Raw genomic sequence first — 25329 nt, 5'->3', positions numbered from 1 at the left:
CCCTGGTTTTGCAGGGCAGCAGTAACTAAGGCGCACTGGTGAGCATTCAGCCGCCAGAACTGGTTGATAGGAGTGGTGTTTTGGATCTGTGATGTCCCTTTAGGGTTGCACGGTGCCCCTGTGGATAGTCGCTTCAGTGCTGGTCTGTTTAAGGCATCACGTATTATTTTAAACTTTAAATTTGACAGGCAGCCAGACTTGTGAGACAGATTTTAATTTTAGGATCCTATGATTGCGCGGTGGGTAGCAACGTAGACTCTCACACTTCCTTGCTTATGGTTTTGATTTCTTCCCGGTTCTGCGTAATTGGAGTTCGTTCTGTCTGTGTTTCCTTGTAGCATGTTGTCATAGTGACAGGCAGAGCTGGGGGGGGGGGGGTGCCTGAGCTTTTAAGTCCGTGACATCTGATCATCACCCAGGTTCCCTCAGGAAGGGCTTGGGCGGGGCAGTAGGCTGTGTTAGAGGGATCCACGGTAACAGAAAATGTTGCGTGCGTCGATCGCTAGGGAGGCCCGTGTCTCCTGACAGCAGTGAGGAAGTGTGAGGCTCCTTAACTAACCAGGGGGTAAGACTGACCCCCCTGTTGGCCTCGCTCTGCTCTCACAAGGTCCTCTATAAATCCTCATTAGGATTTGAAGACTACCCCCCCCCCATACTTTCTGGCCCCCTCCCTGTCGGTTCTCTCATCTGGACCAGTATTATTCAGTATTTTTATCCTAAAAAAGGTGTAATTCTTCATGTCGACTTATTTCGGGCTGCGCTGCGTGTATGATGGTTGTAGTCGGGAGGCTGTGGTTTGTCGTTGCGATAATTTAGGATGTAGCCGGGTCGTTCGCCGGTGACAATGACAGAGGAAGATAGCCTCTGGATGGACGCATATACCCAGTGGTTGCGAGGACAGTATTAAGCTGATTATCTAACTAATCAGCTTAATGCGGGGGTGGGGGAGGGGTGGCAGTACTGGATGGGGGCAGTTAGGAGAAACTGTAAATCACGTCCCAGAGCGAAAGGAGCGCGAGAAAGAGAGGCAGGGAATGAAACGTGCAGCTCAGCCCCGTGTGGCTTTGAAGCTGTGCCGTCCATCTAGAATTAAAGAGTGTTATTCTGCTGAAAAGCACAGGAAACCTGCTGGCCCCCACAGTAAATAAAAGCAGGCCGCTTTGGTGCTTTGCCAGGGGCAGCTCATTTGCAGAAAGGCCCAATCCAGTAATGCCACCGATGTTTCGCCACTCATTATCTCAGAAAGGTCAGCCGCTCGCTAAGCGGGGGAGAGTCACAACAGACGCCCGCTGCTTCGGACGGACTGGTTCCCCCTTTCCGCCTTTCAGCGGGCATTACAAAGCAAGCGCTTTTCACTCTTTCTGCTTTTTCTGTGATTTTTTTTTCCCTACCATCTGTGAAGGGAGTCGGCCGCGAGTCCCTCCTCTGAAGTGAAAATCCCGAAATAAAACTGGGAAATCGATCTAAATCCCACATGTTTCCGGTTCTTAAATGAAGCACGACAGAGTAAACAAAATAAGCTCCTCTGATTGGCCGTGATACCCACATGTAATTTAAATAATGATCCCAGGTGCGGACACTGGTCATCAGCCAGTGCGCACAAGCAGTTCAACAATTAACAATAAAATATTTAACCGAAAGCAGCATAATTGGTATGCATTTTGTACTGCTGAATGAATTATGAGGCTCCATATGCAAATGAATTCATTAAAACTTAACAAGTCAGCGCTTGTTAAGTTAGTTGTTCATGTGAAAAGTCCACCAATTATTCCGGCTTTGTGGCCCCCAGCCCCTTGAGGCCCCATTTTATCTGCCAAATCTTTTGTGACTTGCTCTCAAGGTCGGGGGGGGGGGGGGGGGGGGGGATGGTGTGTGTGCGGTTTGCTGTGACCCCCACCTATGTCCGTTTCTCTCTGGCAGCCCTGTGGGACCACCCGGCACACTGACACACTGACAGGTCCCCCCCCCCCCCCCCCCCCCAACAGCCTCCTCAGTTCAAAACTACATTTATAACAATCTGCTGCAGAACCATGAAAAGACCAGAAGGTGGAGCAGCAGTTGAGGCACCAGAAATCCCAGAGAAGCTGCTGTATTCAAGTACTTCATGTGAATTATATCAGTGCAGGTGTGACTCTCCACCCCCACCGAACAGTTGTGTAATTGTGTAATTAAAGTGCCACCCCTTTGTCATTTGTCCTTGGTGGAGGTGGAGGTCACTCCGTCTTTCGCAGAAGGGTGTTGCGCTTTTACGGGAAGCCAGGGTTCGCTCCCTCATCCACAGAAGGACTTCCTGTTTCTAAGAGGAGGTGGAGGTTGATCCCTGTACTGCTGAAGGGCATTGTTTCTAAGGGAAGGTGGAGGTCCAAGGGTGTAGATCTATTAAAAACATTACAAGGGAACAAATCATCTCCAATCACTTCCCCTCCCTATACACACAGGGTTCTTTCAAAATCATGGTAAAGACTTGTCTCTACCCCCCATACCCAGTCCATGCCCTTGTGGAGGTTGCTCCTTCCTCTACTCAAAAGGCATCCCATTTCTAAGAGAAGGCTGTTCCCTCCACCACCGAAGGGAGTTGTGTTTCTACAGGCAAGTCTAGGTTGCTCCTGTATTCCACGCCCCGCCAAGGTCAACAACTCCGCTCTTCATCACTATGATTTATTTGATTTGCTTATTAAAATCTTTTCTGCCTGGGGATCTGCAGATTTAATTGTTTTCCTTGGATCCTCAGAAGAGCTTGTTAGAGCAGATCTTTTTGTGCACGGAGCAAAAACACCTGCCAAGCTGTTAGTATGTAAATTTAAGGCAATCGTAATGTAAATCTGAACTGCAAGCAGTGTAACTGTGTCCGGGGTGTCATATCACACACACACCCGGCGATAGGTTCCACTGTAAACGATTTGTCATCTGTTAGTCATTCCTTGCACATGGCCCAAAAAAACATCTGCGATCTTAACTCTGGAATTTTGGTTATAAAGCACTTTTTCACTTTTTTTTGTGTTAAAAGGTCCTGCTTCAAACAAAGTAACCCCTCCCTCCATAACCCTGTGTTCTGTAGCAGCCTTTGCAGCGTCAGGCTGTTAAGTGAACTAATTAACCCAGCCTATTAAAATTAGAGAACTGAAACGTTGGACGTTACTTGGTTGACACCATGGCTTGATTAACAGTGGGTTTTTATTTATTTTTTGTCACGCAGAGTTACCTCACCGTGCGCCATGCAGTTACCAGCCACTTGTCTCTGTGTCTTTAATGGGATATGTGATGTTGGGGGGGGGGGGGGGGGGGGGCGTGGGAGGCTGTTCCCTTTAGCTCTGATCACCTTAGAAATGTCAGCCTTTGAGGCAGGGGTGTGACACATACTGTGTGGTGACATTTCTGCAAAGTCGCATTTCCTGCTCTTCATTCCAGCACATAATTTAATGAATTACGGGTAAAATGTTCCGCAGAAAGCCGAAGTGAAATGAACGCTCGCGGGAAAGGGGTGGTGTTCGTGACGATGGTTGATATTTTTTTTTGGCCTGTGTGCAGCTGAGTGGGTTTTGGGTCTCTCTGTCCATCTGGGTCGAATCCTGTTGCTGGCAGAGTAATCAAATCACCGTTAGACTTTTAACCTTAACAGCTCCTGGCGTGATGGATGCTATTACCTGCAGTAGTGATCAGGATTGGAGAACAAGTAGCATTTTTGTAATTTATAAAGTCATTGCATATTTGAATTTTTCTAACATGAATAGAAGTGATGTATTCTAACATGAATAGAAGTGATGTATTTTACTACTTAGTATATTTAATCAGTGAAAATTATCCCACATTGCAAAATAATAGGTTTTAAGCAAAAAATTTTAAAACTGTCTAAAATCCGAATTGGAGATATGGTTTGTTATACTTGACAGTTTTTACTTAGATATTTTAAGATTTTTAAGTATTTGGCAATCCTTGTCAATTTGGCAACATCGGTGGGCATTTTGCAAGAGAGACGGCACGCGTGGCCGGGATGCTCGAGGGCCCACATCACCGGGAGGGCCGGCGTCGCCCAGAGGGCCCGCATGGTCGGGATGACCGAGGGCCCACATCACCGGGAGGGCCGGCGTCACCCAGAGGGCCCGCATGGTCGGGATGACCGAGGGCCCACATCACCGGGAGGACCCGCTTTGCCGGGAGGGCCCACGTTGCCGGGATGACCGATTGTATCTGTATTGTATCTATATCCTTGTATCTGAGTCTGTGTCTCTGGTAGCCACACCCACTGACTTGGCCATTATCTATTATTCATCCTCCAAAGGCAAAAAGCCTTTAAAAGCTTTTACGGGGGGTTTGGGGCGAGTATTCATAGAAGGGTGTAAATAGTGTATTGATCATCGCTTATTATGCAGTCTATTTATGTCTGTCTGCAGGGTCACCTTGATGTGTCTATGGGGAGATATTTGTTGTTGCTGGTGTGACTGGGAGTGGTGGGGATGGAGGGGTGGCTTATGAAGAAACAGAAGTTACTGGTATTAGGGGGGGGGGTGCAGAGAGCACTCTTAAAAACCTGAGTCCTTAGGGAAGGAATGACTGACATCCGCTGCTGGGGTTCAGCAGATGGAGGGGGGGTGGGCTGTTTGTTATTCTAGGAGAGTAAAGAATAACAAGCCAAAGGACCAGGCTGGTTCTGTAAGGGGGCCTGCAGGCTGTCAGTGACGGACCTTCTTTAAACATGTGAATAAAACGAGCAGAGATGAGCGGCCAGGCTCGGTGGGGGGGGGGGGGGGGGGTGAGTAAGGGAGAGGGAGGTCACCTGTCTGCGTGACCCGTCGTTCGCCAGCATCAGCAGCAGGAGAGCATCGCCAAGGCATTCGTCTCTCGCTCTGCTGCGGATCCCTGCCGCAAGCCCCTTCTGTCTTTTCTGCTTCGCTTTGAGGCCCCAGACGCTGGAAAATCGCTTTCCTGCGTCATGTGTAGAAAATTATGCTCCTCGATGCAGGGGCTCTTAACAGGAGATAAAGTAACAGAACACAGATGCCGGGCTGCTTGCTTCACAGGGAAGACCAAAAAGAAAAAGAAAAAATCTAATTGTCGCGCGTTTCCAGGCAGACGAATGTGGAGCTCAGTTTAGACTGAGGATGTGCATTGGTGCATTATGTGTGTGAGGTGCATTGACAGAGCATGCTAGAACATGGCTAACCCCAAGGCCTATGCTAGGGCATCGCTAACCCCACGGCCTATGCTAGGGCATCGCTAACGCCACGGCCTATGCTAGGACATTGGTAAACCCCACGGCCTATGCTAGGGCATCGCTAACCCCACGGCCTATGCTAGGGCATCGCTAACCCCACGGCCTATGCTAGGGCATTGGTAAACCCCACGGCCTATGCTAGGGCATCGCTAACCCCACGGCCTATGGTAGGGCATCGCTAAACCCCGCGGCCTATGCTAGGGCATCGCTAACCCCAAGGCCTATGCTAGGGCATCGCTAACCCCACTGCCTATGCTAGGGCATCGCTAAACCCCACGGCCTATGTTAGGGCATCGCTAAACCCCACGGCCTATGTTAGGGCATCGCTAAACCCCACGGCCTATGCTAGGGCATCGCTAAACCCCACGGCCTATGCTAGGGCATCGCTAAACCCCACGGCCTATGCTAGGCTCTAATTCGCTAAAATGCTACAGGCTACAACGCATGCACACATGGACAAGCACACAGACCGCATTGTCCGTTTGCGACTGCAGCGGCCCGAATACGACTCACCTTCGGGGGCTCTGATGGAATTAAGCTGTCAAGTGAAACCACAAGAAGGATTTGCCATGGCCCCACGCCCAGCGTACTGGGGACAAAAAGGTCATATTAAGGGTACTTGGACACGGGTGGTTCCCCTTCTCAACGGTTGTTTCTGACTTGGAGATTGTCATCATCGGGGTGGGGGGGGTTGCATGTCATTCTCCCATGCTGTCCCTTCTTTGGTTTTGGTGGGCCCGCCTTAGGTGTATAAGCCCACCCCTTCTAGCTTATGGCATTTTTGGGAAGACAGATTGAATGCCGCCCCCCCTAGCATACAGGGACAGTCAGTACGAGCAAGTTCTACTTGGACCACCTGCTGTCCTCGAACTATACGGGCAGATCGACAGATTGGCAGATGGACAGAATGTCCCGGAAACCTGCCTCTCAGCTCGCCGTGTTCAAGCAGATCACGCAACAGCGGGAACGAGGCGAGCCGTCACTGTGGGCCGTGCTGAATGCGCACGGTACACAGAAACTGTTGGTGCCCTTGGCTCCAGGAATGGCTCTGGAAAGAGGTCGGCTGTCAGGGGAGGTATTGAATAAGCGTGTAAGCGGGTCTTGCTGCAGCTGGTCGCTCACAGGGGGAAGCTAATTCTGAATTCTAACACGACGCAAGCTCTCCTCGAACCTTCCAGCACAACATATCGAATCCAGTGCCGTCAGACACCATCTTCTGCTGTGCGGGAGCGTTCGGCCCACAGTAACTACGAGGTAGTCATGTAATTCGATTTAATCTGCTGTGATCTCCGTCCCGCAGTGTAACAAAAGCAGAGATACGACCCTCATGCCGCTCGGCCCACGCTCACACGTAAATGGGGATGCTTATTCACCAGAAGATCTCTCCTGACTCCTATCAAGTGGCCTCCTCGCTCAGTGAAGGACCCTCCTGGGGAACCTTCAGCCAGCGTCGTCACTGTAACGCTTTCATAATGTCCACAGAAACGCCCCCGGGAACAGCAGAGGCGAGATGGGAAAGACTGAGAGTGACTCCAGCCACTCATAAGATGCCCTGACAGTTATCATAAACTGCCCAGAGCTGTTATGACTTGTTTCATCTGAAATGTTATGGGCAGATCAGTGGGCGCTGGCGGAGGTGGGCTGTAGCTTCCTGTCCTCAGGAGATGGCCGTTGGGAGTCCCTGAAGTCAAACTCCAGTGAACTGCAGGTCCACTTAGCGTGAGAGAGATGGCACCGGTTTATATTTGCGTCCCTGTTTATCTTGTAGGTCTTCAATGACAGCTGCTCCTTTAATCGTAATTCTGATGCCATGAATCTTCTGACTTCTGGCATCCTAACAGGTATGTGTTGAGGGTGAGAGCACTGTGAAAGCACGGCTGTAGCCATGGCAGCTGAATGGCACGCTGGCATGCGTGGCTGCCATTCTGCCTCTTAGAGAGCTACAGCTTAGGGAATAAGCTTCAGAAAGGGCTGGTTTTCACTGGACCCATTCCTGAAGCACAGAGCATATTACTGCCATTTTGTACTGATCGCCTAGCATCCATCCACAATTTTCCATACCTGCTTGTCCCGAAAGCTACGGGCACAAACTAGGGAGTAACCCAGGATGGGGCACCAACCCATTACAGGGAACTCTCACACACACCTCCAGTTCTCCCATCTCTTGTCTTTCCTTCCCATTGATGGACAGAAGCTGAGCATTTGTAGTCGATCAGTTTTTTTAGCCCTATAAAAAAAATTAATTATCCAGATGTGAATTATCTCGTTTTTTTCTTTTGTTTAGATCAAATAACGTATTTGTTTAGCCTCTCGGGATTTTCTGTAAAAGATATTTGTGTGCAAGGCGACTGGGAGATTAAATGGGGGCTGAAATGCATGCTGGGTAACCCAAGCCTGTTTTCGTAATAAATTATGGAGACGATATTCTGCTCACGGAGATGATTTCAGACTCCAGCATTACTGCTCACCTTAGACCTCTTGACGTTGTAACCAGACGACTAAATTGATTTTTTTTTGTCCGTTTTCATCACAGATGGGGGGGGGGGGGGGGATAGAGGATCCAGTGAGTAACTCAATGAGTTATAGTGCGGAACTTTCTGTGCAGATAAGCAGTGACAGCAGCAGATAAGGCATTAAAGTGATGCCAGCCGTGGGACGCCCCCTGCTGTCTTCTTTGAGCTATTGCAAAAGCAGCCACCCCGAACCTCACCCCTCGGCATGTAGGAGGCGCTGTGCCGAAAGGCACCTTCTTAGAATAATTACCTCACCTTGTAAGGATGAATAAATTATCTAGTGAAACAGAATCGCCTTGTGAGCGGTGGAGCAGAACTGGCGCCGAGATCTATCTCAGTGTCGTGCTCGCACGTCCTGCCGTGCTAATATAGGAACCTAAGAAATCTATTTAATTTATTCTCAGATTCAGTTTTACTTTATTACAAATTCTTTTTTTCAGATTTATTTTTGATCCATTTTGCATTTAAATTTTTTACAAGCTGAAGAACCGGACAAAATGAGCCTTTAAGGAGACACAGGTCTTGTAGTCTTTAGAATATGATGCATTGTGCTCTGTCTGTTTTGCCTATAACCCTAACCCTTATAAGCAGATAAGATAAGATCTCAGGTAAATACCAGGAACAGGTGTTACTCATCAGATGCCAGGTACTGGATAGTAGCTCTCCAGGACCGGAGTTGGAGACCCCTGATTTAAGCATATAAAGTGGGTCAGGCAGCATTCTGTGTATTCATATTAGAGGTTTGAGTCACAGTCAGGTTGAATAAAAGCACCGGACGAGTTCAGGTCGCCTGTGGATGGACGTGCACATCACTGGTTCTTACACCGCAATGGAGACATGATTAGAGGGGCATTCTTGTAAATGTTTGGACCACCTGGGATGTGCCCTGAGTTCCTGAGGTGCAAATGAGCCTTATGGAAGCTACATCCTTGCACTTGGCCAGATTTGGCTGTGGCAGATTCCGTCCTACTAAAAAAAGTCTCCAGTCATGCCTGCTGCAAGGACCTTTTACACCATCTTGAGAATCACAAAATGTAGAAAAAAAGTCATGGGTTTAGAATGTCAGCCCAATATCCGCAAATTTCAGTGTTTATAAGTAAACACCATTTTCATGCCTTGAATCCGCAATTCTGTCCGCATTTTCCACATCCCAGAAATCATTGGGCCCTAATAGTGCCAGTTTCCTCACACAGCCCAAAAACTCCATGAATTGCCCATCGTGTGTGTGACTGTCAAAGGAGTCCCTCCTACTTGTGCCCTGTATTTTCTGGGATTGGCTCCCTTGTCTTTCTGTCCCTGTACTAGATTAGCCCTTAATTGTCACCGTATGTTTGAAATCACCTTTGTGGACTTTAAGGACATCAGAGGCTTCAGCTTTTCACCAGCTGGAAAGTGACTGTCCCACTTTGAACAGACACTGTCCTGGAGTGACGCTGACTCCAAGGGATTTGGCCAGATTTCAGGGAACATTACGTGAAGCCTGATGTAGAAAGAGTGTAGATTAAAAATTAAAACAAAGGGCTTTCCTTGGAAGTAGTAGTTGCTCAGATCTTACTAGTGTACTCCTCCTCAGACTTGAGTATTCTTCTGCAAACTGGAGGATTTTATTCCAGAAGTGTTATCATCTCTGAGAAGAGTGCCAGGTGTGTGGAGTAATTGATCTCCCCAGGGATTAGAAAGCGGAGCGTGCTGGTGAAATCATTTCTCCAACCCAGGAAAGTGTCTGTGAGTGTTGTGTCTTGGGAAATGGGGGCATTAAACCAAAGATTGTCTGTTATGGTATTTGTGTTCTTCTGCGTACCGTTGTGTGTGTGTGTATGGAGGGGGGAAGGGCTGTGGGGCGTGGCTCCTTCAGTAAAAAAGTCATGGGCGAGATCCCAAGTACAAGGAGATTAAACCATGGGGAAGGACTTTGTGAAGAGCTCACCAATTAGATGCATCTTGTTTTAGTGCAAGGAAATGAGATCTTTATTATGTAGATAATTGTATGATAGCAGGGAGAATGCTAGCACTCGTGAATCGTTGTTTCAAGCTGCCATTTTGGACAAACACACAGGGTAGGTGTTTAAATGCAGGGAATTATGGCATCTCTGATGCTGGCTGAAGACTCACACCTGCTTTTCCCTGCTTCCTGTCAATCAGCTAGATGTAGGCAGGGGACTGGTCAGTGTTGAGGGGGCGGGTCCTGGCCGGGCATTACCATAGGCTGTTGGTGGACGAGCTGCTCCAGTGACTGTCCGTCCAGCCCACCTGCTAGGCGCTAACTTTACCTTGAGCTGCTGCTGTATCACCAAGCGATCAGGTTCAGCATTAATACCAGCATCTACCGGTATTTCACTGCCCGGCCCCTCCCCCATCTCAGTTTCAATAGGGTGGACTGAAAGAGATAGACAGAGAGGCTGATTGTAGCAGGCCACCAGGGCGGCGCTGTAACAGAGGGCAGCTGTGGTGTGTATGGTTGTGCTCACAAGAGCGTGGGTGTTTCCTGCAGCAGGATTGGAGGTGGTGGAGCCGTACTCTACGATAAATGCATGTGTGTGAGTCATGTTCTGGTGACTTGTGTCTCTATCCAGCACGGACTTGTGTCACACTTCTCTGTGCACCTGTGCGGGTGCCTGTGGGGGTTTTAATGCTTTTCTCTCCCCCACCCCACAGATAGCCAGCTGCTTCCCGGAAACAACTTCACCGCGGAGTGCAACATCCCGGGTAACTTCATGTGCGGTGATGGGAAGTGTGTCCCAGGGAGCTATCAGTGCAACGGTCAGCCCGACTGCTTGGACAGGAGCGACGAGAGGAGCTGCCGTGAGTGTCTCCCCCCTGCAGGAATTCTCTGGAAAGTCCTAAGTCTTACCCCCCCCCCCCCCCCCCCCCACTCCTCGGTTCTTCCGGTCTCATCCGTGCCCTGTCTCTGCCTGTCCACGCCCAGCTCTCAGAAACTCCCGGTTTGATATATGGTTCCAATTACAGTGCCTGTAGATGGTCCCTTGTTGGGTGGGGGAGGGGGGGGGCTTCCACTCTGTACTCACTGTGTCTTTTTAATGATCGTTTGAGGCCCTGCACACCTTGCCTGGGGGGTGTTGCATCTCACACACACGACACCCTACAATCTTGTTCTTTCTGCTGGGTCTGCCTCAAGCAGGAGGAGGGGCTTGCTTTCTTTGTGGGGCTCCTCAATGTTTAAAGTGGTGGGGGGGGGGGGCTTTATTGTGGTCTGGGTCCTACCAGTTCACCAGGGAAAGCAACATTTCCAGCCTCCCCTCCCAGGCGCCTACAGCCTTTTGGTCTTCATACACAGGTGTGATCTGTCCTGTTCGTAAGTCATGTGGTTGTACTGGAGACCTCTGTTGGTCTTTTGTGTGCATTTGATTGGACGGTTGACTGGGGGTAGAATGACGAGAGGCTGTTATGGGGAACCCACTCAGACAGCAGGAACGTTTTACCTCGAGGCCTTCTGCCTCCGTTCCCCCAGGGGGCTCCACTTTGCAGTTCGCCGTCATCCTGGCCTGCATTCCATCCCGATATCCCTGAGGGAAGACCGATATTCCCCTCAAATGTCCCATCTCCCAGATACAGACAGTTCTGTGTCCTTGACCACTGTCCAATATCCCTTATGGTGGTCTGAAATAATTGAAAGCAGTTCATTTTTTTCCAGTCTAAGATCCCGCTGTTCCATTAAAAGCCCTTGGATCGGATCCCACAGCAGTTACAGTGGCCAGCAAATGTGATACTGTTGCAAACACTGTGAGTTTAGTCTGTGACTGCCTCAATTAGCCAGTCAATCTGTGTGTGGTTCACTGTTTGCAAACCATTCACATAGGAAGAGAGCAAAAATGGAAAGGGCTGGGAGACATAAAAGGTGTCCTACTCAGGTCCAATGCGTGTACCCCCCCCCCGTGAGATCCACCCTTGGTTCGCTCCATGGCTTGGACAATAGTGCCGGCTCTGAGTGCTTTTAACGCTGCTTTAAGTGACTCGTATCACTGTTTGAATCCTGCACATACCTAATTAAGCAGGGAAAGCAGCATTTCCAGCCCCCCTCCCAGTTTGTCAGTCTTATTATTCTTTATTCTTCTTCCAATTATTCCCTTGCATTCTGGTCTTTTATATATGTACTGTAAGATACTGAATGCCATTGTGGTCTTTTATATGTGTAAGATACTGGATGCCTACATTTCCTGTGGGATCAATAAAGGTCCTATCTGTCTGTCAAGCTCTGTCTCTCTGTCTGCCTGTCTGTCTGTCTCTCAGCCAGTCACTCGGTAATCGCTGCACCCTCCGGAACATTCTGCTGTATTCAAAGGGATATCTGCACATTATTATGGAGGTAGATCAGAGGCCCCATAGCAGCGTTCGTGACTTACTGCCATTTTCATGGCTGAGCCCGTCCAGTTAAGGACGCCGGCTAGAAACCCGATCGCACGTTAGTTACTGGTTTACTGCCGTCGAGGAGACCACCCAACCCCAGCTTCATGAAATATCCAGGTGGATGAAGGAGCTCTGCATACAATCATTAGCTCAGCAGCAAAACAAAGAATGTTAATATTGTTTTTTGCTTACTGGACGCTTTTCTGTCTATAGGGATTGGCACTGTGCGCATTTTGCTCCAGGTGGGAAGGTGCACAGGTTCACATGATGAGGGTAGAAGGAAGTAAGGGGTCTGTATGAGGGTCTGTATGAAGGTCTGTATGAGGGTCTGTATGAATATAACAGATGAGGCAGAAATGCAGGTACAGGACAGAACAGGCGGCTCTAAATCACATTTAGGAGGCTCTAGCCACTATACTTTTATCTCAGCATCCCTGAAATAATATTTTTATAATCCATTTATCTGTTTGTCTTGTATTTTTGTATACACATTTCAAACCCAAAATGTGGCCAATTTTCGGGGTCCTCAGATGGGAGCGGGAGCTGTAGCTGTAAGGTCTGTTCTGTTGGGGGGGGGGAAACAAAGAGGTGTGTTGTATTATCAGGGCCTGGGTCACCTGACCCTGTCCCACCCCAGGACATCCTCTCCCTCCCAACCTGTGTGGTGTTTGGTGTAGGAGGTCATGCGTGTTTACCTGAGTCTCTGAGGTTGTATCTGGTTGCCTCGCGGTCAGCAATGGACATCATCAATGCCCCCCCCCCCCCCCCCCCCCCCCCCAGCGAGATGGAATGATTTCACGGCTTTGCTCATGTCATCTTCCTAAGAACTACATTATTTATGTTTTCTGCAGCCTGCATGCAGACGTGTTATGGTCTAATTAGTGCTGGTGTGGGTGGGGGGGGTGTGGGGGTCAGGTCAGAGAGCACTATGTTTACGGTGCCATCAGAACACACAGCGTTCGCAGGGCTAGTTGCCATGGCGGGGGGGGAGGGGGGGCTGGCCTGTCTCTCCTCTGCCCCGGGGGAGCCTCCCACCTGGCCCAGCTGTGCAGATAAACGAGCCTATTTCCCAACACCGGTCCCCCAGCCTGTTTCCAGGGAACGCTTTAGGGTGGCATGCCAACGAGGTGGTTAGAGGAGAGGAAAGGCAGCCATTTGCAATCTCTGTTTGCTCATCGAGGGCTTATGTGAGACGGGACATGCGAGGCAGAAAAGTGTGTTCAAGCCCAGCCGTGACTGAATAGTCACGTCTGTGGACCCTTGAGCAAGGCCTTTAACCCCCAGCTCTATGGGCACCACTGCCAGTGGCTGGCAAGTTTGCTCACACCTACATGTGTGTCACGGAGAGCAAGGTGGCTAGGCAGAAAGAGGATTTCCTCACCAAGATCTGTTAATATTGTTATTAAATATCAAGTGACTGCATCCTCAGTTTCTCCCTCTGTCCTGACGTGTGCTTCAGTGTCCTTAGGATTGAGGAGGATGGCGCTGTGGCTAAATAGTCAGGAGAGATTCTGTCCTATGGACAGGAATGAGGAGCCACATGATTGGATGAGGTTTTCCTCCCTCCGGCATTGATTGGACAGCTGCTTACACTGTAATTAATGGCAATAAGCAGCCATGACGCATCGAATGGGCCGTGTTTACTGCACAGCCGAAGACGGCAGGTAAGACCCGAGCAAAATGGGGAAGAACTTACTGAAGCATGACGATGCCTCACGTTTATAGTGGCCATGAAAACCATTCGCTCAAAGCAGGTCCATTACAAAGCACTTAATGATGTAGTTAACAGCCAGAGAGGCTCGCCGTGTGAGAGGCTAGCTGATCCCGTGGTATTTTAGCCAAGACTTTATTTTCCCTCTTTTCACTGTCAAAACTCGCTCATCGGATGAAAGTTACCTTTTCTGAAATATTTGTGCAAACGGAGCATTAATGGGTGGCCGAACGTTGCTGGCCAAAACCCAAAACCATGCGGAGTTGATTGGGGTGGGGTGCAGCATTGTGTCACACCTGCATTTCAAAGGTCGGGCCATCCTTTAAAATGGGGTGATTGATTGCTTTTGTCTTGCTGACTCTGCTCAGCCTGTCTCTGTGGCCACTGTCCTTACATCCGAGTGCCATTAGCTATTGATGGTATTTCAGAATACAGGATCAGAGGGTGCATTCAGCCCGGCGCCTTGCTTGCCTCTCCCTGGCTTCCTGCACAGCGCTGAGCTCCTGTATCACCTACTTGTCCAGGTCGATCCTTGATGGTGGTGCTGGTGAAAAATGACAGGGGGGGGTCAGTGCCAAGCTCCCCAGCAAATTCCCTTTTGACTTCTTATCCTCCAAACAGCGCCCCCTAGTGTTATGAGCTGGAAGCTTTTGTCGCACCCAGACTTGTCGGTCCCCCCCCCACCCCCCGCTCCGTCGGGTTCGGGAAGCCGCAGCAGGATGTGAGCCTGGAGGCATTCTGACAGTGACACAGAGAAGAGAAGAGAGAAGAGGGAAGAGGTGACATCTGTAAACAACATTCGACTGTAACGGAAAATGCCTGGAATGAAATTAAACATGGAGGAAATAACAAAACTATTGAGCGTCTATAAATTTGAATAAACTTATGTAGACGTGTGATTGTCAAGGTCAGCTGTGGTGGCTGGTACCCGGTAATCAGTCATACGCAGGGCTGTCCTTTGTCGAACATGGCTGAGCTCACTGGCTGGGGGCCTTTTTCCATGGCTCTCCTTGGTCCTGCGAGGCCACAGCGCTCGCGGGTGTTTTTTCCCCACTTTCCTCAGTGTCAGTACCAAGGGTGGGTGGGGGGGGGGAGCTGCATTGATTTAATTAGTCCAGCAGCGTCCTTAAGCGACCAGACAGAAAATCGACGCGCGCAGCGGCTGGCCTGCGGCCGCTGAATCGTTTCACGTGTGGGACCAAAAAGCGACAATCATGTCCGGTGACTTCCGTCCCGTCCAGCTGCCCGCCAGCTTTATGCAAGTGGGCAGCAGGTCCCCTGCGACCCTAACTAGGGGGGTCACACATGTTTTGGGTCTGGGAGTAGGAGGGGGGTGCGTCCCAGGGCGGGAGATCTGCCTATTCAGTGCTGCCACACAAAGGAAAAACAGCGTAACTGCATCCCTCCAGCACGGCCGGGCACAACCCAGGATGGGACACCGACCCACCGCAGCACATGTTCACACACCATTCATACATAGTCACACATGGACAATTTGGCCTGGCATGTTTTTGGGCTGTGGGGGGAAACCAGAGAACATGTAGGATGGTATAAGCAGGTCTGTGTATCCAGGTGAGATCAAGTGACCTTTGCGGAGGAATAACACGGTAATTAATATTTCCACACATATTCTTAAGGCTTGTCTGTCATTCCATTTTCACTAGAGGTTTTACAACATAACATTCCATTATTTATGATTAGTTTCGCTTGTGTCGTGTTTGTCTGGATGCGTACACAGTACCTGGCATTTCAGTAGCGTGGAAAGGGCCTCCACACATCCTCTGAAGTTTTCTGCGAGCCAGACCTGACACAGAAGTTGTGAGCTGGGCCCAAACGCTCGGCGGGAGAGTGAGGCTGGGTCTGTGGAGCTTGAGTTCACTGACACAGCTTTTTAAAATTCAGAGCCCCTTCCCGCTTCATGCTCAGTGGAAGGGAGTCGACGTTATGCTAAGCAGGCTAAAATGCTCTGCTGTTTTTATGCATGCGGGGGGGGGGGGGGGATTGACAGGGTGCACTTCAATCCCTTTTCGTTACGTCTGGCACGATTTGTCGTGCTTAACGCCTCCTTGAGAGAGGCTGTTTCATCTGCGCTTTTGGGCAGGTCTGGTGCCGGCGGGTATGCGCGCGTCGGCCCGAAAGTGGAGAACCTGCGGGAATTAGCGGTAACCGCCCCAACCGCAGACTCAGGGCTGTTTCCGCTCCCCCCCCACCTGCGACTTTCTCATGAAGCGTGACACGAGGAGCCATGCAGCCGTGTGTCTCTGCACCAAGCCTGTAGCCCATTGTCGTATCCTTTGCATGGTATCTGCTTTCTGGCGGTTCACTGACTTTTTAAAGCTCTTGCAGGCTCCTGCATTCCCCCCCCCCCCCCCCGACAGGGCAGTTTGTTGATGGCTTCGCGCTGGGGAACCCCCCAGCATGGAGCAACATGGGGTCTTAACACAAGCAGTACAAGGAAGGCAGACAAACTATAGCAGGCCTGCCTCCTGCCAGCCATACAGCCATTATCGGTCCTGTAATCACCTTCACCCCCCCCCGGACCCTCATAATTGTGTCTTGTCCCCTGGTCCCCCAGCCCCGCCTGCCTGAGGCAGAAGTCTCCCTTCTTGTATATCCACCTGACTGTATCCCCCAGTCTATAATCGCATCCCCCCACCCGGTCCGGTCCAGTCCGGCCTTAACCTGTCCCCGGTTCCCTAATTATGTCCTGCCTCCTCTCCGCAGCCAAGCTGAGATCCAAGTGCGCATCCACGTTCTTCGCCTGTGCCAACGGCGAGCACTGCATCATTGGCCGCTTCCGCTGCAACGGCTTCATCGACTGTCCGGACGGCAGCGATGAGGAGAACTGCAGTGAGTTGGCCGACAGTGCCCCCAGGTTGCGGGGGGCCACTATAAGGGCAGAGTGTGATTCTACTCGGGGCATGTGACAGGAAGCACAGGGATTGTAATGGGATTGTGGGTAACACAAGACTGTGAGCACAGACTGGCTCTGCTCCATTGTCCCTGGGAGCGTCAGTCCCTCCTTTCATCTAATTTGGAAGGTTCTGTGTCTGCCCCGTGGTCTCGCCGGGCAGCTTTATAGCTGCGATCTCATTTCCCCAAGTGAGCTTGGGAAGCGGATTCAGGTGGGGGGCTGTGACAGCGGCAGATACCCCCGCCCCCACCCTGACACCGCGTCCTCTCCCCATGCAGCGGCTAACCCTCTGGTGTGCTCCGCCACCCGCTTCCACTGCCACAACGGGCGCTGTGTCGATCGCAGTTTCCTATGCAACGGCCAGGACAACTGCCTGGACAACAGCGATGAGGAGGAATGCCACACCACACCCGGTGCGTAGATACGTGCACACACACACGCATACGCACACACACACTCCCTGCACCTGTGATCTACTGAGAGGAATGAATTCATTGTTACTGGAAAATGTAATGTCGCTTTGCCAAACTGAATGCCAAATTCAGGTGGTCTGAATGAAATGTTTTAAACTTTAAACGTGCTGTTCCCTCCGGCTGTCTTGCAGCTCCGTGTTTTATGGCTGCGTCATGCAGACGCTGGCTTTACGGTTACCTTGTTCCTGTCTGTCTGCGATAGTGTACAGTACTGTAAGTCTTAGGCAGTCAAAGGAAATGTTGAAAGCTATTTATCTTGGTAGTAAGGGTGTATTTGCTCAGAGGAAAAAAAACACAGTTTAACTTTAAAACATATGCAAAAAAAAAACAGTAACACAATTAAAAACTAACAGGTATTTCTTCTGTTGTCCAAAAAGTTCACTGATGTCTTGCTGGACGGCTAGATGGACACCGCTTCAGTTCCCAAACCTCCCCTCAGGGGGACCTCAGCCGTTCCATGTTTTTATTAAAGTTCACAAGCAGCTGACGTAATGAATAAACATAATATGTTAAATTACTCAATGAGATATTAATTAGTCATTCGAGGCATATTAGTGGTCGAGTCAGAAACTGCATGTGCATATCGGTTGCTCCATGAAGGTACTGTAGTAACTTTAGCAGATGTTTTGAAACGGCTTAGCTGACACACTTTGAGAGGCATAATATCGTTTTACACCAACAGGCAGATCATTCAAACGTCGTTTTTATTGACTGACTATTTGCGCCGCGCTGTAAATTGCCGAGTAGGCATGAACCCTGAGCATTAAGGCACTAGCATCCAGATGTAGATGCCTTATAACTAGTTCCTGTGCCACTGCAAACTTTCCGTGAAAATTTCAGTCCCTCCTTTGTCAGGGAGAGCTTGGATGCAGCACGCCGCGCGCCTACCTCCCTCTGCTCCATCCCGCTCTGGTCTGGCCCGGCCTGGCCCTGTGCTAATCGCAGGCATGCTGTCAGGGGCTGATAAGAGGCACGAGCTCTGATAAGCTACCTGAGCCGCGCCCCGTCTCCGTCGCTCCTCTCTGAAGGCCCCAAATCTCTGCTATCCTCCTGCAGCAGCCCAGTGCTGTTGGAGACCCTCTGGTAATTAAACCTCGCCACACCGTCAGCCCCTTAATGCTGAAGTTTGCGGTTTCTGTGGGGTGATTAATTCAGCCCGTAGCACCTTGGGATGGAATGGGGGGGGGGGGGCTGTTCTACTCCTCCTTTACTTTCCCCTCGCTTGAGTGACGCTGACTTGCCGTCTCCTGGAGGCTCCAGGCCAGTGAGTTCAGAGGACTTCGGTGGAGACGCTGATGTTTGATGGTGGAAAAGGGTCCACTTCCCTTGTGCATTGAAGATGTGTCATTTGTCCTCTGATTGGTGACATCTGATGCATTAGTTATGGATCAGAATCTAGGCTTTGTGTGTGTGTGTGTGTGGGGGGGGGGGGGGGTTAAAAATGGTCCCCACAAGGGGAAACTCAGTTTTAGAAAAATCTATGAATGCAATCAAAAAAATAAAAATGCCAAAAGTCTTGTATTTTGTTTGGTTACATATGGTTAATGTTTGGCCTGGGTAGGGGTTAGGGTCATCATATGGCGAGTCCCCATAAAGATATGAATACATGGACTGTGTGTGTGTGTGTGTGTGTGTGTGTGTGTGTGTGTGTGTGTGTGTGAGAGAGTGTGACCGTCTTTCACGCCTCGTCAGGGGCATGATGAGCATGCTGCGGCGAGGGACTCCAGTCACAGACGCCAACCTGCCATCAGTTACCCTCAGCGTCTCGGCATTGGTTTGGCAGCTAGAGCGGCGCCGGCGAGCACGTCACCGACGGGCAGTCCATCGGTTTTCACGTCTGTGGCTCGTTGAGGAGCAGCCGTGTTTCCTTCTGTGCCGTCGCACACTTTGCTGGTCCCGAGGAGCCGGAGATGCTCGCTGCGTATACTGCAGCATAAGGAGCCGCTGTGGAGCCTCATCCATCATTGGCGGCCAGCTGGCCTGCAAGCGCGAAAGCGGGCCTGTCCCCAAACCTAGGATGGGCCGGCCTCCCCAGCACATTCTAAATGGGCTCTGAAACGCCCTTGAAGTTCTGCTCCAGCTCTTCTACAGCCCAGAACACTTTTATGATGTATGCGTGTGTGTCTTTGCGCGTGCTTCTGCCTGCTGCGTGCGATTGTGAGTCTTTGCTCTCCCCACTGGCATAGACCCGCCCCCCCAGTCTTCATCAAAGGGTTAAATAGGGCCATCCGAGCGTGTGGGCGGATGGGGTGAACTGGCAGCCCTGCCCCCCCCCGGGGGGGAGGGATGCGTTGGCCCCTGTTCTTTAGCGTGTCACGCGCCCCCAAACCCTGAACTAGGCCAGGTTGTTCAGCTCCCACAATCACTCCCGCCTCCCTACTGGTGTGTAACCATGGCGATGGTGGCCAAGTGGCAACCTACTAGCCCAGCGACCCGTGGTGGAATTTCAGCCAGGACAAAAGAGCCAGTGTTCCCAGGCCGCCCCCCTGCCCCCTGGAGAGACCTTGGCTGGCGTTGGGGCTGAGATCACTGCGGAGGCACTGAACACCTCACCTCCTGACATCCCAGAGACTGCAGAGTGCGGCACTTTCCCGCTCCGAGGGCTCCGTCTCCTGCTAATTCCTCCTCCAGTGTATCCATGGATGCGTTTTCCGGAAATGTGCACGTAGGCGTGGCTTCATGTCAAGTGGGCGGAGATTGGCTCACATCACTCTCCCTCTCTCTTCCTGTCACTCTCTCTCACTCTGTTCCCATCTGTACATGGAGTTGTGTGGCACAGACGCAGAGGCCACAGGAGTGCGAATACCCTGGCAGATTCAAGGGGCCCAGCGCTATAGGGGCCCTTGAATACAGCAATTTATAACTTAGGGGGACATGGTAAATTTGATCATCAGGGGAAGGCATCCCGTGCTTCTTCATAAAGTGGCAACCCAAGGCCCAAGGTGACATTTTGCCTTGGGGGGGCCTGGAGTGTCTCGGTACGCCCCTGCACAGAGGTGGCGCCAGTGGTGATCGGGGCCCCCCCTGAACTTCTACAGAACAGAAGATCCTTTTTTTCTGTTCGCCTTTGGCTGTCAGGACATGCATCATTTATTGTAGCAGCGCAGGCAGACGGTGCAGAACATGGCTCAGCACTGCAGAGCAGAACATCTGCGGTACAGCAGCGTAGCCCCAAAAAACCTCTCCTGATGCCAGTCGGTCTGACGGAAAGACTGTCAGTCTGCTGACGCCGATGTCGAAAGCGCGAGCGAGCTGAGGGAGGCCCGTGCCGGGCTGCGGTGGAGGGCACAGGCTCTCTGGTGGTGACGAGTGGACACTGCAGGGTCCGGGCGTGAAATGGCATCCACTCATTTACGCAGCGATAAAGGCTGCGACGCTTTAAGTGCCGCTGCTCCTCACTCCGCGGCTGACATAAGTAGCGGAGCGTTTATCGGGTCTCCAGTGAGCCTGTTTATCTCACTCCGCCATGTTTCATTTCTTAAGCATTCCTACATGAAGTAAGGAGCAAGAATTTTATTTTAATACGGAACCAGCCGACCATACAGTGTTTATCCAGTATAGGTTGGGGGGGGGGGGGGGGGGGGGGGGATGTTGGAGCCAGTTTCAGGAAACTCATGGCAATTTTTAGGATGGGATGCCAGTCTATCATAGGGGAATTTAGAGGAATGTTTTTGGTATCTGGAAGGAAGGCCATGCAAACTCTACCCATCCAGTGGGGCCAGGAGTCAGACTTCAAGTCGCTGGAGATGCCCAGTGCTGCTGAGCCTAACTGTGGTCTTTGGACCCCAAGATGACCCTGGAGTCCCGAGAGGAACAGAACATACACACACTCCCCGAGCAGAGCAGAGGTGTGCTTTATTACAGTCAGCCTGCAATAATATTTCTGTCTTGCTTCATTTACATTGATCATTATACCATAGCAGGGGCGAGAGGAGAAGGTCAGCTGCAAACGTGTGTTGAACCATTAAATTTATTGTTGGTTTAGTGCTGACTGATAGCATGGGCAGCTCTGCGCCATAGTGAGGAATTTCATTTGGAGACCTGGGCTCTGGTGACTCGGAGAGCTTTGCAGACCCACCAGTCAGGGGGTAAACGAGCACGGGGGTGAGAGAAAGACGCACAGGGAGGCGTCATCGTTGTTGTGTTCCAGGGCGCAAAATGGAAAACGGGCAGGAGGGTGGGGCGTCCAATGAAAAGTGAAGGCCGGGGGAGGCTGGGGGGGGGGGGGGGTGACATCCAATGAAAAGTGAAAGCTGGGGGGAGGGAGGGGTGTGATGTCCAATGAAAAGTGATGGCTAGGGGGAGGTGTCCAATGAAAAGTGAAGGCTGGGGGGAGGGAGGGGTGTGGTGTCCAATGAAATATGTTGGCTGGAGGGAGGTGTCCAATGAAAAGTGAAGAATGGGGGGAGGTGAGGAGGAGCAAAGCTAATGAAGGAAGTGAAGAGCAGCCAAAAACCAACACCATCACTGACCCTATTTCTGGTGTCCTACTTCTAACATTTCCTCTGCTCAGTGCTCATTGGCTAACTGTGCCGCATCCCGGAATGCCCCACCTGGCTGGAGCTCAGCCATAGCGCCGTGCTGCCTGCCCGACAGTCGTGCCGCAGCGGCCTCTTACTGCCGTTTCCGCACGCCTTCCCCGAAGATCCCGCCTAGCGCTTTGCTCCGAGACATGACGCGTAAGCCGCTTGAAGTGGTAATTCCGGACGGCTCCCACAGAGACTTTATTTTTATCCGTCTCTCCCCTGTCTGCCTCCCTTTCCGCTCCTCCGATGCTCTGTCGGTTTTCCGTCTCCGGAAGCACGGCAGAGCCGCGTCTTCCATCTCCGCTCTTCTTCCCCGACCTTCCCGCTAGGCTCTGTCTCTTGGCCTCATTCCGGTTCTGTTTTCATCGAGCCCATCACCCTCCAGCTCCCATTGGCCAGACCGGGCTCCCCATGCGGAAAGCATGTTGGCTGCAGGTTTCACATGCAAGTGACACACCAAGAGGAGAAGAACGAGGTCGACCATCTGTAGCTGACACGACTTCGGTCCGCAGAGCTCATCCAGCTTCATGGAAAGCGCCGACAGGCAGCAGGGTAGTCGAATGGGCTGGCAGTCTGCAAACTGCTAACGTCCCTACAGGTCTGACCCTGGTGGACGTCAGCAAACCTCTAGCTGTGAATGAGGGACCCATAAAGCATCACGATAGCTGCTTGAATAAATCTGTCGGTTGTCCCTGTGCTAAATTAACTTCTAAAGTTTCAATGCATTGGACACTTATGCTGCAGCAGTGAACATGGATTGTGTTGGTTGCCGTAAATATTCCCGGACCAGCTTCTCACCCCCCACTACTGAGGCCGTGGCCAGCATGGCGTCCGCAACTCACTTAAAGGTAGGACTGTTTATCCAGATTGTTGTGGTGGCAGTTGTCTAGTTTTGGAGCTATCTGCTATAGAAATGTCAGGTACAACAGGAGTGAATGGTATTATTTCTGTGGTGATTAAGCACCAAATAATATATCAGGAAAAATTCAACAGCAATGCCTCTTATCAGAAATCTTGATCCGGTTACTCAAGATAATCCGTAGACTTTGTAGTGAGCAGTTTAATGTAGGAACTATTGACTTTCTGCTGAACTCCACACACCAACTGTATCCCTGCGCAGCACTTAGCACCGAGGCCTTTGTGCCCTGATGTTAACGTCAACGGAGTCCTGTTTTCCTGAGCGCTAACATTAGGTAGCTTAGTGGTGACGAGGTAGCCCTACAGCTACTAATGGTAGCAGGTCAAATCCAGCCGTTTGAGACATAAATACTGGGCCCCAATTTCGGAAGATCTGGCTGTTGCATTCTGATGAAGACTCAGTGAGAGCGGGAGGGTGGATGCTGGACTGGTTGATGTGATCTTTGGCTTCCAGATGTCAGGGCTGTAACAGTCCACAGTGAACACCCCCCTCCATGACCTCTCACACTCTTTAGGTGCCTTGGGTTGAGTTGGGACTATTCTAAATCCACCCTTATCTACGTGATTCCAAGCGGACATGTGTCCATTCTGGCCGGAGGCGGTGTGCCAATGTCTAGTGGTGTCTTCTTAATGTGCCTTTTAGTTACTCCGCTGCCCCCTAAACTGTCTCCTTACACCCCCTCCTATTGCTAAGCTTCCCCCACAAAACCACCATCAATGCAGTCAAGGAACTGGACTCTGAAACCCAAACATCTCCTCAAAGACCATGCTCGAGGCGCACCGAGTCTCTGTGGCATCTTCGAGACGACACTCCCGGGTCAATTAAACGGGCTATTTGTGTTGAGGCTCATTATGGGATGTTTCTGAGTATGCCACAGGGCCCCCTGACTCACAGAGGCTGCATTGTTCTGAGACGCAAGGCGGTTAAAGTGTCATCTCCTTTGTGGAGAGTTTGTGCTCCATGCCGGTGTGAGGAAAGCCGTTTTGAAAGGGGCCAGCGGAGGAGAGGAGGGTGGGATTTCGGGGTGTGACCCACTCTGCTAGGTAGGACCTCATTCACACCCGCTCTCATCCGCAGGATCTTTCAGGAGAAGCGACGGGGGGCTAAATTAAGGGCAGGAGACGAGGGAGATGTAATGGGCACATTGGACGCCCCCACCCCCCCCACGCTTCACTGTTCAACAGAGCAAGTCTGAGAAGGGGCTGATTATCTCTAAAGTTAAATACCATCCTCCTCCTTTTCAGGTTACAGAAAGTAATGATCTGGCTTTGCTGGGAAACGCCCCCGAACGCCAGTCACCAGTCACCAGTCGCCTTTGGTGTTTCCCTTGTGCTGAGCACATCTTTTAAAAAGGACTTATAGACAATTTATTACAAAGGAAACAAAGGGAAATTAAAATCACTGAAACTGTCAAACGGTTCTTCTGATGTGGCCGGGTGGGAGGCTTTCAGGCCTGCTAGTACTCCAAGGCTGCGGGTCGGGTGGGTGGGGGGGGGGCGGTGGGGGTAGGTTGGGAGGTAAGTTTCTTAATACTGTTTCATGAAAACAGCTTCTCTAATACTCTAATTATAACTGTTTGTGGCAGCCTTTGGTGGCGAGAATGTGACGTGTTTTGAAAAACGCTGAAAAATGCTCCTGGCGAATTGATGATAATTGTAATGGCGATTTAAGTTGAATTATTCACGTGAAAGCGGTTCAGCGAGGAGTGGGTGTTTGTTGTGCCGTACTTTAACCCACCGGTACGCTTCGCAGGCCTGGTAAGTAGCCTGGTCAAACCTTTTCAATCCTGGCTCAGAGTGGAAGCCTTGGTGTCCTTCAGGTTTACTCTTTTTTTTTTTGCTCTCAGCATGCACGCACATGTTAATCCCCTCGCCCCTCTTCTGTCACCCACGGACACCCACCTAAAGGCCAGAATATGTTGACCTACCCCCTCCACTCCCAGTTGCCACAGAAACCACTCACCCCCTTTTGCATGTCCCGTGATTATCTCATCTTCAAAGCTGCTCCACAGTCCTCCCTTGAACTATGACCCTGCGCTACCCACCCCCCCCCCCCCCCCCCAGAAAGAACTTTCAGCTGCCCTTGAAAGAATTTATAATTCCCAGTCAATGCCATACCATCTTTGGAAACCAACTGAATTATTTGGCAGTTTGATCACTCTGTGGTTAAAAAAAGTTTTTTATTTTTAATCACCTGCTACAAAATTTATTTAAACACAGCTGTAGTCTTGAAATTCCTGCACTGCAGACTGCTGCCAATGTTGACTGGCAACACCCCCCCAACAATGAGGCCACTTTGTCGACTTCTATGCACAAAAACCAAGGAGATAATGGCCCAGGCCAAGCCTGACAAGCTATTATAAGGGAGCCAAACATGTTGGATGGAGCGCGACAACCTCTCACGATCTCAGTACTGAGTGTGTGTACTCTATGGCGCCCCCTGGAGATAAAGTGTGGGATAACATGCATCTGGCAAGGAGTCGGAGTGCAGTAGGCCAGAAATGATATCGGACCATGGTACGAAATGGGTGGCAGATTTCCTGAGCTAGCGGCTGGGGGTCCGGGTTGTGTATATAAATCAAGACCTGGTTCGGAAGGCATATTATAAAGCCTAGCTTCACAGCCCACAGTCCCACTGACATCCTGAATGGGAGCCTGTGGGTAAGGGGTGGGGGAAGTTGGCCTCAGCCTTGTTTA

The 25329-nt window shown here is 50.8% G+C and overlaps 1 protein-coding gene across 1 annotated transcript in view; it reads left to right on the top strand.

The window, feature by feature from the left end:
* ldlrad3 (low density lipoprotein receptor class A domain containing 3) overlaps nucleotides 1–25329 on the top strand; it is a 48109-nt gene that overhangs the window by 8886 nt on the left and 13894 nt on the right. Inside the window, 3 exon segments of the mRNA XM_049005178.1 lie at nucleotides 10381–10527; nucleotides 16526–16651; nucleotides 16994–17128. Of these exon segments, the coding sequence (XP_048861135.1) occupies nucleotides 10381–10527; nucleotides 16526–16651; nucleotides 16994–17128 (408 nt within the window).

This window comes from Brienomyrus brachyistius, unplaced genomic scaffold, assembly GCF_023856365.1.
Source record: "Brienomyrus brachyistius isolate T26 unplaced genomic scaffold, BBRACH_0.4 scaffold154, whole genome shotgun sequence".
Classification (NCBI taxonomy): domain Eukaryota; kingdom Metazoa; phylum Chordata; class Actinopteri; order Osteoglossiformes; family Mormyridae; genus Brienomyrus; species Brienomyrus brachyistius.
Note: the sequence above shows the minus strand (reverse complement) of the source record. Positions and strands in the feature narration are given on the sequence as shown.